At 43.3% G+C, this 16,320-nt stretch overlaps 1 protein-coding gene across 1 annotated transcript; it reads right to left on the reverse strand.

Annotated features, from left to right (window-relative positions):
- Window positions 1-53: 53 nt before the first annotated feature.
- itpkcb (inositol-trisphosphate 3-kinase Cb) lies at window positions 54-14,302 on the reverse strand. Its single transcript, XM_076100416.1, has 7 exons — window positions 13,023-14,302; window positions 4,311-4,410; window positions 4,018-4,231; window positions 3,398-3,602; window positions 2,725-2,826; window positions 2,228-2,299; window positions 54-2,080 (listed from the first exon to the last, which is right to left on the reverse strand). Exons 1-7 carry the CDS (start codon window positions 14,133-14,135, stop codon window positions 1,871-1,873), a joined length of 2,016 nt encoding a protein of 671 aa, XP_075956531.1. The 5' UTR covers window positions 14,136-14,302; the 3' UTR covers window positions 54-1,870.
- Between the last annotated feature and the right edge of the window lie 2,018 nt (window positions 14,303-16,320).

Genomic DNA, 16,320 nt, shown 5'->3' on the forward strand with positions numbered 1-16,320 from the left:
TGTGTGTGTGAGAGAGAGACACTGACAACAGAAAAAACATTTCTCACAACAACTCAAATTATTTCCAGTTTATTGCAATCCATGACTTGGACAAAGCAGAGAATTAATATCAATTTTCACCAGTATGCCTGTGCAGAAATACACTGCTTTTTAAAAAATAAAAATAAATGTGTTTATCAATCCAGTTTTCTAAATAATAAAGCCGCACCCTGTTTGAAAACCTGACAGTTTGCTATTTTACAAATATAGAGGATTCGTGGGCGAAGAAATATAATACTTTGTAAACACTAGATTGTTCCGCTCTCCAGTATGTTTACTCTGAGGAGATGGAAAAACTGAATTCCTGAATTTGAATTCCAATTTCATGAGTCGGGTGTTTGCGACTAACGCACACGCCCAAACACTGCTGCCTGACGCTGACTAAGTTGTTTTTACCGACCTGCTGCATTCCAGTCAAGGGACCATGACACACACATGCTCATAAGCACTGCGACTTAATATCTAAATAAAACAATGTCTCTTTGTAAACGCTCCATCCCGCATGGCAAGATTCAACCCCACAAACCAAGTGTTTAGTGTCGCTAAATGATTTACAGCAACGTCCTCGTGTTCAAAAGGGACATTCTCGTATTTGATTATGCGTCATTGTTGAATCATAAGACACGTTTGAAATTTCCAGTTAGTTAACGTTTAAGCCGATACACAAGTGTAACCTCACAAAAACCTTAAAACAGACCTGACATTTAAATCAGGTAATTCCAGTTTCATTTCACCCTTTACGCCACTGCTTCGCTGTAAAACTCCCTGCAGATCTAAAGCAACACTGATCAGAGGGAAAGAAGTGGTAACGACAAATTAAATTCATGTTCTAAACGTCGAAAAGTCTGCATCTGTAAACCCAGCACTCGACTGCTGCTTCCCATTTTAAGACACGCTTGATTTGTTCGATGGCTTCGTGAGGATCCGTAGTGCAATAAATTCCAGACAAACATGGCCGCCAAGCTGCTTACTGTACAGTTAAATGAGAAAAACAAAGTTTCACTGCATTATCATACAAAAATCCAAATTTAGAAAACACTTTTTCTGCAAGAAGTTAAACTTTGGGATTATAGTGTAAAGCAGTTAATACGTGGGTGAACTCTTTGGAAGAAAAATAGCAGGAGTCCACTGCACTGGAATGATCAAACAGCTCGTTCTTTAAAAAAAAAGCTAGGCACAGAAATTGTACAAACAAGTTAAGGAGGTTATACCAAGGCCAAAAAAAATTAAATAAAAAAATGTATTTACACGCTGAGTTTAGTTAACACGTGGTCTGACCAGTGTTGTAGTGTTGCTGTTTACTGAAACATCAAAAATGGTCCATGACAAAAAGAATCACTCCCGTTACCGAATGCTCCTCGAAGGCCTCGTGAAAAGGTTTCATACCTCTGGATGGAGTTCATGGTCGTGAGAGTGCCGTGTGCAACTCTGACCAACAGAGGGAGCTGTTGAGGAGGAAGATGAGCAACGTCAAAGCGTGTGTCTTTGCAGGAAAAAGTGACTGCCGACGTCCATGAGTTCAGACTGTCCATGTGACAAAAGTTACAATTCTGCATTCAAGTCTCCCTGTTTCTCTTCCTTCTACTGTTTGCCTCAACTCATCTCAGGTCATCTGTCCCCAAGAGGAGCATCATGCATGAAGTTGGCCTTTGGCATATTCCACTTTGCAATAGAAATCCTGTGTTTGACTTCGTTCATCCTCTTCTTGCACAGGTACAATGGGATAAAGACACTTGGATACTTCTCAGTTTGTGTAATCTTTTCTTGAAACTCTCCCGATCTTGTATCTCTTCCACCATCTGGACATCAAAGTTCTATTGGAGTCTCCCTCTCACGATGTCTGTGGGAGCATAGTGCTGAAGATGTCTATGAGGTTGTCCAGGCCCCACAGGTAGCCATCCTCCCTGTTGCCCTCCATCCAGGGAGTCCTGTGGTCCAGGGTCTGAGGTTCCGGCAGGGGAACCGTCTTTCCAAAGTCGATCATCCACACTCTGGCCTTCCCCGAGGCGTCGTGCACAAACAGCAGAGAGCTGCCCACGACCTGCGACGGAGAAACCGGTGAGACGGGTGAGTCTAGCTTTATGTGTATAAAGAAGCTACTGGCAGAACGATATCACAAAATCTTCCAACTCGGCCAACGGGTCGGTTTAGAAATCATGAGAACTGAATGAGTGTCAGTGTGTCTCACCTCGTGTGTCCTGAAAAACTGCGACTGCTCAAGGACGGATCGAAGTTCTTTCAACCGCTGCAGGTAGAGTTTCTAAGAAAAAGAGAAAAATAAAGATATAAAATAAACCACTTGTATTGTATTTATTTTCCACTTAACTGAGAGTCTAAAGCCTCATGTCCTTCCTTGATGCAGTTGCAGCTTAATACATTTAAACAATGTTTAGATCCTACCAGCATCTAGCTAACTTAGCTTAGCATAAAGACTGGAAACAGGGTGAAGGAGCCCAAAAGTCACCAGCACCTCTAAAGATCATAAATCATATATCGTTTGTTCAACACATACAGAACCTGACGTGTGTAACCAACAGTTTGCTGTTATGGAGGCGTTATGCGGCAAACTCTTTCTTGGCGAGGACCTGTTGCTAGGTAACAAGCGAAAGCTTCCTTGCTTGTTTGTTTGGAAGACGAGCCGTAACAGCAGCAGAAGTGGTAACGTACTAAAGACGAGTGACGTACCAGAATCTGAGTGTTGCCAGCTACAAAGTCCTCCAGGGCCTGCATCACCTGCTCCCTGTGCTTCGTCTTCTTAAAGTTGGTGTTGCAGGTTCCATCGGCTTTCTGGAGGGGAAAAAAGAAAACGAGATATTTGGTTCACTCCGTTTACTCTTTTATCTTTACCTACACAAGGACAGTATCAACATCAAGTAATGAATTTAAAGCTTCTAGACTCAGCTTCAAACCCTGTTTCCTGCTGAGCACTCAGTGCAGTACAACTACGTCTGTGTTTAGCCGAGGAGAAACAACACACGCTAACTTATTAATATAGAAACATAAGATGCCACAGCCACAGCTTGTGAAAACAAAACCGCTTGTAATGCTCACAGTGTCATGAGCAGTTTGAGTTCCTGCAAAACTACAGCTATTAGTGCAACATGACAACCAGCCCTATATTTATTTATGAAGGAGCAAACATTTCCCTCTGTGTCTGCACATCCAGCCCAAACTTTAACAGACCATTTCCTCTCAAGTGTGTGTGTGTGTGTGTGTGTGTGTGTGTGGTCCATCCAGTGGTCAGAATGATAAATATTTACTCCCACTCGTCGGTTTACTTCTGTTGGGAACTATTTGTCTCCTCGCTAGCACCGAGTACGACAGTCAGGCATGCTAACAGTCCAGGATGACCTCTGACCTTAATGCCTTCGATGCGGAAGCCCAGAGTGGCTGTGGAGCTGAGAGTCTCCCTCCACTGCATGTATCTGGGTTTGAGGACTCCCTGCTGGGCCCTCTCCTGCTCAGTGGGGGCCCCGGGGTCCACTGCCACCATCTTCTCATACATGTCCTTCCGCAATCGCGGACGCTCTCTGGCTTTCATCAGCTCCTCCTCCAAGTACGTCCTGAAACATAAAAGGTTTAATATTTAAATATTTAAAGAATATTTTTCTTTTTTATGCATTTCAATGATATATTTTGTTTTTCCTCCCTTTTTTAAATTTTCATTTATTTTAAAGTCTTTATTGTTATGTATATTGTCATTTTCTAATTGTTTTAGTCTGAGCTCTAATTTTAAACCTGTTTAAATGATTAACTTTGTTGACTACAAATACAGACATTATTATTATCATGTAGAGTAAATGTGATAGAGAGGCAGATAACCGATGGGGTTAAACTGTGTTGAGGCTGATATCTGTAGGAAGGTTCATCTATTTTCAAGGTAAAATGATAAAAGATAAAATGGTTTCTGGCTCAATATGATTTTGGCAAATGCTTCGCCCCACAACCACGCTGCCGTCACCCTGTGCCGAGTCTTACCTGCTGCCCATTTTACAGTCCATGATGGAGGGCGAGTCGAAGTCAGCCAGCAGGTCATCCATCAGGTTATAATCCTGCTCCTCCCGCTGTACTATCCCATAATAACCAGGCACATAGGGGTGCAGTGTGTCCTTCATCAGCTTCTGTAGGCACTGCTGCTCACACTCACAGAATCGCTTCAACAAGCGTCCGTACTCGCCGGCCTGGAAGTTCCCTTTGGAGAAGGAGACGAACAGAATTAAACACTGAAGATAAAACCATGCATGTGGGATGATGTTAAGCAAACTGTATACCTGCGTGGCCGGCTAGCTGCACCCATGGGTAACGCTTCTTGAAGGACACGATGAAGGGGGACCAGTGGACCATGGTCTTCAATTTCTGCCAGGACTTATTCTGGAAAAATACAAACAACGAGGAACGTCATTGTCTTGTTACACAAAGGCGTTGTATCGTCACACAAATGACAAATCTGAAGCTCTGACTAATCGGTGCGAGGGCTTCTCTTCCAGTCACAATTAAGCAATGAGCCAAATACAGGCAAGAGAATGACTATTCATTAAAGGAAAACACACCCTGTGGTGAGCTCAAACACACACACACACACACACCTCTGTAGACATTGGACCGTTCCTCCCCTTTAGATTAGGCCAGGTGCACAACATACGTAAAAGAGTCCATTCATAAAACATTTACCAAAGCTACCCCTGCAGTGTCGTAAAACAGAGCCTTACTGTCCGAAACTGTGTGTGTGTGTGTGTGTAGTACGGTTATCTGTGTTGGGAAACACCAGAGCAAGGACAGTGTGCAACGGTGGCTTTGACGTCAGCAATCTGAGAGGAACATGACATCGATTGATTAGAACGTGCGTGTGTGGGAAATCACAACAAACGGAAAACCAGTTTAGGATGGAAATGTGTGTGTGTGTGTGTGTTACATTACAGTAGACGTTACTGAATATAATTTCTCCCGGCTCTTTCTCAATTTACAGTCTTTCTTATCATTCCTACAATGATTTTTGCAAATGTATGTTTAACACAGGAACACGGGAATGTGACAGAAGCACAAAAAGTGTTACTGCGAGTAATAAAACGCAGGGACAAGAGGCTATAACAATAAAACTAATCTTTTTATAACGAAATAACATCTGTGAATGACTGAGCTGCTCCCTGTCAGGCATATCTCTGCCATGTTTACATGTCAGCCTATCTCTGCTCTCCTTTCATGCATTCTTTCCACAGCTGCTCCGTTGAAACTCTGTCACCATAAAACAACGGAAACTGCAGAGTCTGTGTTTACCCGAGAAGATGAAGAAGACAAAACGGGATCCATTTGAATTTAGGAGTGCAGTTCTGTAACTCAAAAGTTTTTAAGGCCCTGAAATGTGTTCCTTACTGTGAGTGACGGAGTCCAAAAGTCACATATTTGGTCTGGAATATTTTGTGTTATTGAGAAAAACTTGAGATTTGATGCCAAGTTTTCAGGGGCTTTCACCATTTTAACAATAAGTTCTCTTGTTTCCTTACATGTTTGTGCTTCGTCAGACAGCTGGTCAATGTGAGGCCTTCAGAGGGGAATGAGTGAATACGAAACAACCTGTGATCTGAGACCGTCCATCCCGTCAACAGATTAACCCCGACATCCCCTCTGACGCCGTCGGGGCAAAGCATGGCGATGAAACATGTGAACACTGACCGCATTTCACCGCATTTGCAACACGAGATAACGTCCTTTCGAAACCCTGTGAGCCTTCTACCAGCACGTATCCTCTTTTTCAGGACAGTTGTATTCAAATAGAGCAGAGAAATAACCCGCACAACCTTTACACCACATTAAAACCAGAAAGCAATCCACCGTCAGACAGTTAAACTGTCTCCAGCGCTTGGCCTCCAAAGTGCTGCTGTAAGGGATAATTAAGAACCCCTTGTGTAAGGTTGATAACACAGGAGTCTACGAGACTGAGGACTCAGCAATGTAGGGAATTTCCTCGTTTATCATACTTGACATTCAGGTTTAAGCAGTATTTTACTCTGTGCCATTCAATTTAAGGTGTCTTTTTGGTGAGTGTTTGATATGCGAATATCATGTTATTCAGTGCACTGAAATAAATTACATATTAAGAACGATCACATGCTATTATATATTATTATTATTATTATAATTATAATGTGAATGCCCTGTCCCTCTGTAAAAGTGCTAAAGATTGACATTTCCTGCCCGGCTGAACCAAACAAAAGAGCCGTTTTAAGAAACCGCCAACACTGTAAAAACACATCCAATCTCCTTAATAACATCCGTTTGTGGACACAACACGCACCATGTTTACCCAGCAGACCACTGTAACCTGGGCTTCTTTCCATCTGGCTATTACAGTATTAGTTTCCTTTGTCCTCCTCAGGCTGAGAAAGGTGAAGCAGACACCCACACCTCCAGCTTCTCTTCTTTCACTTCTCTTTTGCCATCAGGCTCTCTCTCTCTGATTGCTTCAAGCTGACAGCTTAATGTGTTGCCTCTGTGGGATCAAATGTATCCGACTAATATTACCGGTCACAGCCAGAGCTAATGCTGCTAATGGAGACGTTTAATGCAGATAATCCCGTTGAAATGATACGTGGACTGTTGTTTCCATTCAAACTGAGTAAACTGTGTTGCTGTCTCCTCGTCCCACACATCCCAGCTTTTTAAACACCGAGGTCACATTTCACCTCTCACAGTTCAACCCTCACCATCTCCGCTTTCTCTTTTATATAACTCACGGATCTAAAAACACAGAGCTCATGTCATCGTTCAGTGTTGTATAAGCTTCTTCTCCATCCCCCAAAGAGTCGATGCTGATGAATGTGCTCGAGTTATTTATATTTTCCATACTTCAAGGCAAATGGAAGTCACATTCCTGTACGTCTCGACAACATCCTCTCAATCAAACTTAAGTTTTTCTCCCCAAAGGCAGCATTTGTCTGGTAATGTCTCTGGTGCTCGTGATGAAGCAACACACACACACACACACACACACACACACGGATGAGGTTCACATGATAACAACAATGTTGTCATGCTGGGAGAAGTCACACTGATCACAGGAATGTGTCTTTACAGTGCCCCCTACTTCACCTCCCTCACACACACACACACACACACACACACACACACACACTAAACTAAACTAAACTAAACTATACTAAACTGTGCTTTGGGGGGGACATAAGGGTAGTTGGCTGGTAATACAGTCCTTATTTGCAAGTTACTTTTCAAACTGTTTACTTAGTAATTTGACAGCTAAACATGAATACAGAGGAAACATTTTGTCTTCCAAGTTAGTTTTCAGTCTTTTTTTAACCTTTAACCAAACAACTGAGTATTAAATGTAATAATTACACACATTTTGCTGAAAGTTTCATGTTTGGTGGGAATAATCGTAAAGTAGCATTATATTTTCCAGGAAAGAAATCTTAAGTGAGTAACGTCAACATAAACTCCACTTCTTTACTGGGAGGTTGTTTTGTGGACAGAGTCCTCTGCAACTCATCTAATGTTTCTTTGATCAGCTGGCTGAGCTATGTTCAGTTTTTGATTAACTGTTTTAGACAGGTGCTGATTCAACGTGTGTGGTGCTGTTAGTTTGTATTACAATATAGTGAATTGTGTTGGTAATATTTAGTCTACCATCTAAAAGTAGAGTTGACACCTCTCAGTTTGAGGCATTCGCTTTAGTTAAGTGTACCTATAACATTAGTCATCAGTCTGACAAATAAAGTGATTGCTTAAAGTATGACAGCTGGAAACATGCCGATCCTGCTTCTTAGCCCGGATAGAGGGATCATCATGTACTGTAACAGCAACAACACACAGGGATATTAATCACACTCGCATTTGAATGGCCAAACCTATATTAGATATAATTTACCCTCATGTATCATCTGTCTGATGAAGTGTGACGTTAGCAAATATACACCCGTCAGTCTGCATCGCTGCACCATGGACAGAAACGTGCCACTTTCTATTTCTTACCTGGCAGACAGAGCAGTAGTGGAGGAGGAGGCAGGCGCTGACACAAGCACACACCGCACCGGAGACGAATCGGGAACGTAGCCAGCACAAAGCCCTCCGCACCATCGGCCCCGGATCTCCACAGGCCGTGTGCCTCCCTGTCGGCCCGAGATCCTTCACAATCACCTATAGCCGGGTCTACCGTTGGCTCAGAGCTACGGCTCTCTCTTATCCCAGGTATTCAGGCTGTAAACCCTTGCTGTACACCGAGGCTTGTGTTGCCTGGTGAATAATCCTCCTCTGTTAGAAGCTCACACTCATTTCTCACACTGACCCCCTGCTTGGTCTCTACACCCTCTCTTTTGTCATCCCGAGTCAAAATTTCTCCTGTTTCGACATGGAGTCCCTCCTCCCTTCCTCTCGAAACACTTTCTCAATAGATCTTCTTTACCGATCAAGCGTATCCACATACCGAAACTGTCACTTTGCTGTTTTTTCTCTACCATCTGCCTGCTTGAACCGGTCCCCCCTTTGCTTTTACTCCCCGCACTACATCATTCAGTCTCTCTCCCCCTGAAGGTATAACCTCCACACAATGAGCGGTCTTCTCTTTCCCTTCAGTCTCACCGTTGTTCTCTCGTCTCGCTCTCATCCCCTAATCCCCACAGGACCTATCCTGAGCCCCACGCTGAGCCAATCTCCTGCCAGGTTCATGAGGGCAGGGACAACATGCCTTCCCCATACTCTCCTTTTGTCTGCATGACAAATTCCTCAGCACTACGCAACTCACAGAGGGGTGTGTTTGTGTAGAACCTGTCAGGCGACTATCAGCTACATGTGCATACACCGAGCATGTCTTCAGGTACCGTCAGAGCTTTACTTCACTACTTTAAAACCACATCCCTTTCCCTCGACTTAAGTGTTCATCGCTGTGGTGAGCCACTGAAGGAGCAGCAGAGGGCGTGGCTTTAGATTTAATTGTGTGTATTTATTGTGTTTATTTTCTCCGAGTGTCCTCTCTGTCTAATGTGGTACATGCTGTTCCACTGTATGCGTGTGTGTGTGTGAGGGATGAAACAGACAATTACTCATGAGCACTTTTGATAATGGAGTATTCGTTTGTCATTTATGGAAATATACTCAATATTTGCTGGTAAATCCTCTCAAATAGGACCATTGTTAGTTGGCATTCTCTCTTTTATAGCACGGTAAATCTAATCTTTTGGTATGGAAATAAATAATCAAATCTCATATCCATTAAAAGAAAAAACTCAAAATCACTCATTTTCATCGGACACAGACAACATAATGTCATCAGTGATGGAATGAAGGTAAACAATATTACTGGGGGAAATGTGAAAGTACTTCTACTACAATTCAGAGGGAAATAATGTACTTTTTACTCTGAATACTTCCTCCACCACGTGTGGTATATTGTTATGCTGCAGAATTATAATAGTTTATAAAGAAATGTGGACCCAAACAAACAGCATGAAGTGTGTTTCTTTGCAGCATGGATTATGTGTATAAGGGGTGTGGGAGTGATGTGTGGGACTTTGTACAATGTGTGTCACGGAAAACAAGTCTACAATTGTGGCTCGTGTGAATAAGGACGCATAAATAAGAAGAGTCATCAGCACGTGTAGGCTACGTGATCACAGTTTCACTGGATCTTCTGTCTCTGTTTTGTCCGCTTACACTCATTTTCCTCTCGTTCTCTGTTCCACTGCATGGCTCACAGGGTTTCGGTGCAACATGCATAAGGGGGGAGAGAGAGTCTCGTAATCTGATAATAAATTATAAAATAATATGTGCATTGTTGGCTGAGCAGACGTGTGTAGGAATTAGCATCTAATATCATTCAAATGTCAGGGACAGAGTCGATACTGTGAGTGTGTGTGTGTGTGTGTGTGTGTGTGTGTGAGAGAAAGAGAACAAGACAAGTAGAGAGAGGAAAAGAAAAAGAAAAAAAAATGTACCATATATGGCAACGATGTCGCCTAGCAACCGGCTCTGCCTTCAGCCCAATTTTCCATGACACACTGAACTCTGAATGCAGCGCGGCATCATACGCTCCGAGTATGCGTGTTTGAGCAAGTATCTGCTCACCTCGCCGAGTGAACAAAATGTAACTGGTTCGTCGGGGAGCCGACAGCGTGGCTGCTGCTTCTTAGAGCCAGTAACAACAAACACACACACACACACCCTCCTCGTATTAATTACTGTGTGACGTAAAGAGGAAGAGGTTTTACGCAACTACTAGAGAACAAAATGTGACTTATAGACCAGCGTATTCACGTTTGTCACAACAGTGCAACTCCTCTGATTGCTCATTTCCTGGCTGTCAGTGTAACAGCCAGGAAATTACACTGGTGTCCACTGACCTGCTGGGTCAAATGATCATCACTGTAACTGGCAGCCAGTCTTTGTGTTTGTCATGTGGAGCAATGAGCCTCTTAAAGACTCCCACGATTTAGCTCAAAGTAAAGACTGAACCAGGAGAGACAGTAACAATACTATAATGGGAGTTGTATTATTCTTTTTTTCATTTATTATATTCAACGCGTTAAAAAAACAAACGGCGTGCCCTCTAACGCAACAAAAAGGCATTATTATTATTTGAATATTGAAGATATAAGCTGTAGAAGATAATACACTAATCCCATTCAAAACCAAGTGGGGAGAAATATCACAAGCTGTACAGATCTGAAGCTATCAGTCAATTAATCAATTGACCTTAAATATCCACAAACTATTTTTTTGATAAATACTCATCAGTAATGTGGATATCATGACTATGTGAAGGGAAATAACTGAACAGCTAGAACCGTCTGGTAAGTTCAGATCATGTAATCACTTCACTGTAATGCAGCTTTTAAAACCAGGACAAGACAACACTTATGCCATATTACGATGTCCAAAACCAAAGACGATATCCAGTCTCAAGATATTTATATAATATCGACATAATGCGCAGCCCCAACTCCAAACGCTCTGGTTTCAGCGTCTTTAATGTGAAGATTTGCTTCTTTTCTCTGTTTGGTTACATTGTAAACTGATCTCTTGTGCTTTTAACTGCAGGACGAACAAAACAACATATTAAAGATGTCACCTCGGGCTCCGAGTTTACTTTCAGTATTTTATGAAATTGTATAGTTGGCAGATTAATGAACAATAATAATAATAAACCCAGACTTAATATTTATCATCTGAACCTATGGGATGTATGATAGGACGATAACAATGAGGCCAGAATGAATTTTAATCAAATGAGGACAGAAGACGAGTAATCTGACCATCTGACTGGATATGATGAATTGTGTTTGTTTATGTTTTGTCAACAATAATTAAGCTATAACATATCAGGATAATGAAGCTGAGCTTCATTGTGTTTACTGTGGTTCTTGTTGCGACTTTGTTTTTGTATTTACGCTTTGCCGCTTTCTCCTGTTGTGATCTTACAAGCCGTTTTATTATTAATGGCTGATTTAAGTTTGTGTAGACCTGAGCACACGAATATGAATCACAGCAAAACATCGGTTATCAGTCTTCGATTAGAGGCCTATTTCCACCTCCCAATGGGGCATCAGTGTTTGGTGCGGCTGTCAGATAAAGCATAAAGTATGTAAGACACCAGCTAATGACAGTAAAGATGTATTAACGTGGGGACACCAGACGGTCCAAACTGCTACCGTAAAATCAGACTGGAGTCATAGTCTGTGTCTTGTGTTTCTCTTTCTCTGGAAAAAAGAAAGAAAACAAAGCACCAGGCAAGGGTGGAGCGTCTACTGTGGAAAAATAACTGGGGCTAAATTATTGAAAAATATACGAGTGCAACTTCTGCCAGGTTTCTACGTTTTGTGCAGCATAATATGAATGGCATGCAGACAGTTGAACACCTGTCAACATGCGTGCTTGGCGACAACGGCCTGAACGCACAACCTGGATATGCAAGATTCAGGTTCTGCAGGGAAGATTAGTGGAGGTACTGCAAGGCTGAAGTGGAGACATCCTGTCTTTGAGACGACTCATTCCAAGCATTTGGAGTCGACAGCACATCAAGGCCTCCTGACTTGGGGGGGGGGGGGGGGGGGGGGGGGGGCCTTGGAAGCTTTAATTAAACTGCATTTCATGTCTGGAGGAGAGGAAAACCCTCAGCCTCTGGGTCAGTAAACTAACTTCTAGATTGCTGTGGCAGCATATTTGTACTGGGAGTAAAGGGTCACAGAGGTGGGGGTTGGAGATCAGAGGCAGTTTCCTCTTCTCTAGTTTAAATGTGTTATAGTCGAGTTTTATTATCAGTGTGCGAGTCCAACCGTTAGGAATTTGAACCGCACGTTAGACAAAATATTTCAAATGAAAAGCTATATTAATGTCGTCATCACTGACATTTCCTCATCACTTAAAACAAAAACGTGATCCACCAAAACCCCTTTAGACACACGCTGTGCTGCAGGAATTTGCACAGCTCATGTGAATTAACTACCCTAACATATCAACATGACACAGTTTGAACATCTTCTATCTGAGCTCTGACATGCACTTCAGCCTGATGATCTGACCAACAGCACTGACATAATGACATCTGGCAGCCACTGACAGTGACTGATAGGACTGTCATTATGCACGTGCACAACAGAACACAATGAGAAGTGTGTTTTCAGGCTCCTGCACGTGTCCTGTGTGTGTGTGTGTGTGTGTGTGTGTGTGTGTGTGTGTGTATATGGATTTATACATGTTATCATTTCTATTTGATTGTTTGTCTCAAACCACTTCTTAGCTGTGTAGTAATTTTACATCCGACACCATGATATGTTCAGTTGAGGGATGAATACATACTGTATGGCTGCCATAGTATATGGTCGATTGTGCAATACTTGCATGTTTGGTAGTCAAAGCAGTGAAACCTGTTCATGGTTGTTTTTTTGTAGTACAGCTGACAGTTCATAAGGTGACTGTTCATGATTATTGACAGTTTCAATAAAAGTGTTTTGGGTGGAAAACACAGGAAAAGCACTCACCCCTGTCCCATCGTCGGGGCTGCACATGGACCGGGCCGGAGACAGATTGGACTCGATGTCGCTCCCGGTGAAGTCGTCCTCGGACTCCTCGAAGGACGAGGCGGAGGACAGGCCGATGGAGGAGGAGTTGGACAGCTTCCTCAGTGAGCGCATCAGCGCAGGGGACCCTCCGCAGCCGCTGTCCGAGCAGGGGGACTCGTCGTCCGGGTGAGGGTCCAGACACGAGCCGGTGTTGAGCTCCGATCGGACCGTCAGCAGGGCCGGAGTCCCCTGAGAGCGGGTCGGGCTGGGGTCTCTCGTTATGATGAGTGTCGGTATAGGTCCAGTGTAACTCTGGCCCTCTGGAGGACCATGAGGGGACTGATCGGAGTCCTTTGGGCTCTCACTTTCCACCGGACAACACTCGTGTTGGTCCCCGGTCGCTTTGGGCCGACATGAAACGTGACTGCAGTCACGTTTCGTCATTTCACCCTCAGCGTGATCGTCTGTTTGTGTCAGTCCACGACCCAAAGGTTGATGTGGGGACAAGCTAGAGAACGCCCGCTCAGTGTCCGGGTCAGAGGTGAGAAAAGGGGCTGAAGTCAGAGCCTCCCGAGCCTCAGACACAACACCCCCCAGTGGCTGATCTTCCATGGCCCTCGTCGGGGGACCCGAGGCATTGTCTTCTCGCTGGGGCTTTGGCTCCTCGCAGCGGACTTCATCGGACGAGCCAGCCGCTGCCTCTCGGTTCACGACGTGTTGGGTGGCTTCGACATGGTGATCTAGGCCGGACGGCGACTCCAAACAGCCCGGGGATGCTCGACGATCCTCTACCCCCGACACAACCTCGTCCCTGGGCAACTTTCCTACTCTGTGATCGCGGTGCGTCGCTGAATCTCCGGCTTCGTTTCCGCAAACTGAATCCGCTTCTGTTGGGCTGGAGTCTCGCTTTCTCCTTCCCAGACACGATAGCACTTTATTTTTCATCGGATTCCTTTTTAACTGGTGCGTCTGATGCTTCTCTCCGCTCCTAAACCCGCAGATACGGAGTCGCTGGGCTGTTTCGCCTGCTTTCAACTTCGCTCTGCCTGGAATGTCGGTGGTGTGCGAAAGAGCCGAGCGAGTTTGGCCCATCCTGCATGCCGTAGTAGTAACAGTGACCCAGACACACCCTTAAGTGGTTGAATTGTTTCGGAATCACTTGAACAGTGAGCCCTACCCTATGTACAGGAGGACATTACTAATGCAATCCATTCATTAAGCCTGGGGGAATTTAAATTGCTCCATCCCTTTTTTTCCCCCAACGTCGGAATTGTACGAATCTGTGAGAACAAACAGATGATGAATAATTTGGCACACACATGCATGAGCAATAGCCTAATGTACCGAAAACACTCCCTTGCTTTTAAACTCATTAATCAGACTGATAATGTATAAATCATTAACACATAAAAGCACCTGCATAACAGACCCAGTAAACACTGTCTGTCATTAATCACACTTTCTGGCTCAACAGTGACAATTAATCAGTGATTTATCAGTTCTGAAAGTCAGATATGAGCAGGCTCCCAGGAAAAATAGCTGAGAGGGGGGGGGGGGGGGGGGGGGGGGGGGGGGTCATATCAACTGCACTAATACCGAGAGTATAGTCCCAGGAAAATATGACATGAGGAGTGATTTAAATATGACAATAAAACAGTTGAGTGCAAAGAAATGTATACGGTTTCAGAGCATTTCAGACTCAGTTTCACTAGTAATAGTAATACTGCCCTCCTGTGTCTGGACACTAAGCTCTTGTATCACTTCAACATTGTCATATAAACCCCAAAGAGTAGATGTTAAAAGATAACTTTAATCAGTTGTTGACTGATTAAAGGTGATGTAATCAACAACAAGCTTAATCGACTAATCAATCGAGCACTAATTATGTGTCCAACACAGACAAGCGTGTCAAAACACATCAAATACAAACAGTGTATGGGCTTCAGCCTCTATGTTTGGTCCCAAATCATAGTGAATTTTAGTTGGTAAGATGTAAAAAAAACTTCATGGTGGATGATGTCATTCTCTATGCAGTAGTCATGAATTCCACCCTACTGGTGGCTATTCACAAACTTCTGTTTTCACATCAATATTTTCCACAAGATTGCAGGTTTTTGCCTATTAAAAGACACAGTTCATCACACTGGAAACATTGAGATCATTTCACATGTGTCGCAGTGAGCGGCCGAGTGTTATTCACTGTCCTTTACTGTCACCCTGCTGTGAGGAAGGAATGCTCACAGAAAGGACACAAGACAGGAAGGATAACAATGGAAAGAACAGCTCATCGTGCACCACACACACACACACATTCGAGTACATTCTTGTGTAATCAAAATCATAAATAATCATACATAATGACTCACACCGGGAGGAATAATAGAGTCCTGTGCCATGCTGACATTGAGTGGATTCTTTGACGCAATACACACACACACACACACACACACACACACACACACACACACACACACACAATCAAACAGTTACACATACTTTATGAGACAATGGTCCCTCCTTGACAAACATTAAACTATAAAAAAAAGATCTACATGACAGTCGAATCCAATAATCACTCACGCACAGAGTCATCTTTGTGTAATCTGCAGCCACTATGTGGCCACGGTGGAGAACACTTTTGCTCGATAAAAATAAATATGTATTTATTTTTGTTTCGTGCTAATCACTCAACAATTTGATTTAAGAATACTTTCCATTTTGAAGACATACATTATTTTTGTCTTTTTAAATGTTTATATTTAGTGATTTTTTTTTTAAATATACAGAGACAACAATATAGCTTCAAGACTTCCAAAAGCTGACTTTAAACTGGCAGAAGATTAAAAGGAGTTCTGTGCTTTAGGAGACAGCTAAAATCACATTACATATGGAAGCATATCAGCAGAAACTTACCAGACTGATCCTGAGTTCCTCCTCTGTGTGTGTGTGAAGCAGCTGTTAAAGGCTGACAGAGATGTGGAGGTTTATAACGTTACAGCAGGATTTAAAGGGGATGTGTCTGCGGCTTGTTTGCTCAGCTCGGTATGTTTGTGTGAGTGTGTGTGTGTGTGTGTGTGTGTGTGTAATGGAGTATCAGCATGTGGTTGAAGTGAAAGAGGAAACGCTTGTCAAAACAGCGGCAGCTCCACTAACGTTCAGGCTCCGACACTTCAACTGACACCTGAGGTGACTGAAACTACTTTTATATTGTTTCTATCAAAACGGTACAAACAGACTGCATTATTGATGGTGTACTGCACGCGTCATGTGACGGGTT

The sequence above is a fragment of the Anarhichas minor genome, unplaced genomic scaffold (genome assembly GCF_050575085.1).
Source record: "Anarhichas minor isolate MPS153535 unplaced genomic scaffold, ASM5057508v1 ptg000026l, whole genome shotgun sequence".
Classification (NCBI taxonomy): domain Eukaryota; kingdom Metazoa; phylum Chordata; class Actinopteri; order Perciformes; family Anarhichadidae; genus Anarhichas; species Anarhichas minor.

Bases quoted from the DNA above. Each gene is read 5' to 3' on its own strand.
- itpkcb (XM_076100416.1), bottom strand. From the start codon at position 14,135: ATGGGCCAAACTCGCTCGGCTCTTTCGCACACCACCGACATTCCAGGC. The intron at 3,603-4,017 runs GTAAGACTCGGC...TTTATGTTTCAG, and splicing joins GACTGTAAAATGGGCAGCAG to GACGTACTTGGAGGAGGAGC. The intron at 2,300-2,724 runs GTACGTCACTCG...TCTTTTTCTTAG, and splicing joins CTGGCAACACTCAGATTCTG to AAACTCTACCTGCAGCGGTT.